Source organism: Propithecus coquereli, unplaced genomic scaffold, assembly GCF_000956105.1.
Source record: "Propithecus coquereli isolate 6110/MARCELLA unplaced genomic scaffold, Pcoq_1.0 Scaffold221, whole genome shotgun sequence".
NCBI lineage: Eukaryota > Metazoa > Chordata > Mammalia > Primates > Indriidae > Propithecus > Propithecus coquereli.
The window spans coordinates 2,007,180-2,009,723 of NW_012147301.1; the positions used below are offsets into that span (position 1 = coordinate 2,007,180).

General features: G+C 41.1%; 2 protein-coding genes across 3 annotated transcripts in view; one reads left to right on the forward strand and one right to left on the reverse strand.

Moving 5' to 3' along the window:
* Positions 1 to 2,544, forward strand: part of VWA9 (von Willebrand factor A domain containing 9) — a 41,038-nt gene that overhangs the window by 34,472 nt on the left and 4,022 nt on the right. The gene's annotated exons all lie outside the window — the stretch shown is intronic.
* The window catches only part of HACD3 (3-hydroxyacyl-CoA dehydratase 3), a 73,777-nt gene continuing 71,335 nt past the window's right edge, over positions 103 to 2,544 (reverse strand). Inside the window, exon 11 of one of the 2 annotated variants that reach the window (XM_012644857.1) lies at positions 103 to 1,805. In XM_012644857.1, coding sequence (XP_012500311.1) covers positions 1,729 to 1,805 — 77 coding nt within the window. In that variant the 3' untranslated portion in view covers positions 103 to 1,728. The remainder of the gene's footprint in view (positions 1,806 to 2,544) is intronic. The other variant, XM_012644858.1, reaches the window with a different exon arrangement.

The following is a 2,544-nucleotide window of genomic DNA, read 5'->3' on the forward strand; positions in this document are numbered from 1 at the left end:
GTGCTGAACTGCCACATAATATTTTACCTGAACAAAGGACTTTTATCACTAACATCTGGAAAACCATTAGATTAAATGATCTTTAGACACAAATTATTAGGATTTTGATTGTAAATGTTTTAATAGAAATACACAACCTTTCACTTTCTCAGACAGCATAAAGGCGGGGTGTAACAATCACTGAGAATATAGAATTTTGCCACAAGGATGCAGCACGATCTACTGCAAAGCTGATGGGCCCAATTACACAGAGTTGAAAGAACATCAGAAATCAATACAAACTAGTGTTGACAGATGGTACAGACATGCAAAATATCCTTCAGTGCAATGAATTTTTTTAAAATCAGCCTGCCTATGCTAATTAGATGTTTTAGGTCAATCTAAGTTTCCAGTTTGGGCTCAGTGAAACAGCATTAACTCATTGGGTCTCCTTTCCCCCAGGAACAATGGGAATGGCAGAACAGAAAGAGCTTATGCCTTAAATTCTTTTATACAGGTGTAACTTCTAACACCTTTTACTTGGTTTACTTGGAATGTATTAGAGGAAACTTTTTTTACAATGGCCAACTATATGTCTAGATTTGTTTTCGTTCCCCTTTTGGTGGGTGTCTTGCCCAGAATCACTGTTAAAGGATCAGCTGGTGGTTCTCCACCCAAAGTTCCCACTCTGTTTTCAGTGTCTTCCTGCGGACAGGTAAAAAAGCCAGTCTACCAACAGCAGAGTGAAAGCAAGGGTTTTGAGGTCTATTTGAAATGTACAGTCCCACCCCTACTAGACAAATACACGAGTAAATGGGCTCAGCCAGTGCAGGGGAGGGCAACGACACATTTCTGTTTGTGCACAGCTCAAGCCAGAATTCGGAGGCAGGACCGGGCCGCTCTGATGCTGCCAGTCCGTCACAGGCTGCACTGCCAGCAGCTGCATGACTGCTGGTTTGACCTACGTATTTGTGTTCCCTTCTGACCCCTGCTGTCATTTGCGTTTGTTACTCTCATAATTTCATTGCTTTCTAAATAATGTTTCATCTTTCTTTAGTGCTGACAACGGTTCTGGTCTAGCTAGGAATGAAGTGGTCACAGTGTCCCAAGGTGCTGACTGGTTTCTCTCAGATCATCCTGTGCCTCTCCAGGGCCCACGCTGCTAAGCACCGTAGTAACAGATGTCGTTAGGCTCACAGATTCTGACGTAAAACACGTTCTCTAGCCCCACTCTTAGAAATGTTTTATCAATGGCTGACTCTACTTGATTTTCAAAAAGTCAATGCCACCCCACTAAACAAGTAACCGCTTGGGTACAGAATGTATTAGGTCCTGCCTGAGTCACTTTTACCAGCCTTCTATAGAGCAATAGCTAAAAAGAACAAATCCCAACTGTAAGAACGGTCAGTACCCTGTAAAGACAGAGCACTGAGAGAGTATCTGGCAGGTACTAGACAGACAGACTGGACAGGAAGTGGGGTGGGGTGCGGTGGGGGTGGGCTGAGCCTTTTGCTGTTGTTAACTGAATACACGAGAATGAACCTGTCAGGTATCAGGAATCCATGTCATGCAAGTACTACACTAAGATAATACAGTAAATTCAGGAATGTTACTGGGGAAAGGAAGATAGCCTCACTGAGAATTTAATCGTTTAACTTTAAAAAAACGTTTACATTGGTACAAGAAGGTAAAACTGTAAGAATCATAGATTAGGCTCAAACTGGCAGGAAGCCATCTAAATCTCTCTTTCTAGTGGGTCTTTTTCTTTTTTTGTCCATAGCGCCGTCTGCGCTGTTTATAAAGGTGACGGAAATTTATGTATAACCCTGAAAAAGAGAAGAGGCCAATCAGAAATGAGAATCTTTATCTTTGTCCATTTACAACCAGTAGCTCTTGGGGGAGGGACAGTCTCTAGTCTGTTTTTCATATTGCACAGCACTAAGATTACTGCAGCTGCTCAGGAAGTACAACTTAGAACAAATTATTAACAATGCACTAGAGACAACCCAATTTTTCCTCAGTGGGTTTACATCTTAATTTTTTCCCATATCTTATTATAAAATTTTCAAACATGCAAAATAATTAAATCATTGTACAGTGAACACTACCTAGATTTAAACTTAACTTTTTACTGTATTTATCACGTATCTATTCATCCCTCTAGCCATCTCATTTTTGATGCATTTCGGTGTAAGCTGCAGACATCAATACACTTCACCCCTAAACACTTCTTTAAGTATAGCTCAATATTCTTTGTCTTTCTTTTAAGGTAAAATTTACAGACAATAAAATGCACAAATAGGAAGTGCAAAAACAACCTACTTTTAAATTCAAGGCTACTCAAGAATATGTATTATTCAATAGTCTAAAAGGCATGAGAGGCCGGGCGCGGTGGCTCACGCCTGTAATCCTAGCACTCTGGGAGGCCAAGGCCGGCGGATCGTTCTGAGCTCAGGAGTTTGAGACCAGCCTGAGCAAGAGCGAGACCCCGTCTCTACCAAAAATGGAAAGAAATTAATTGGACAGCTAAAAATGTATGTAGAAAAAATTAGCAGGGCATGGTGG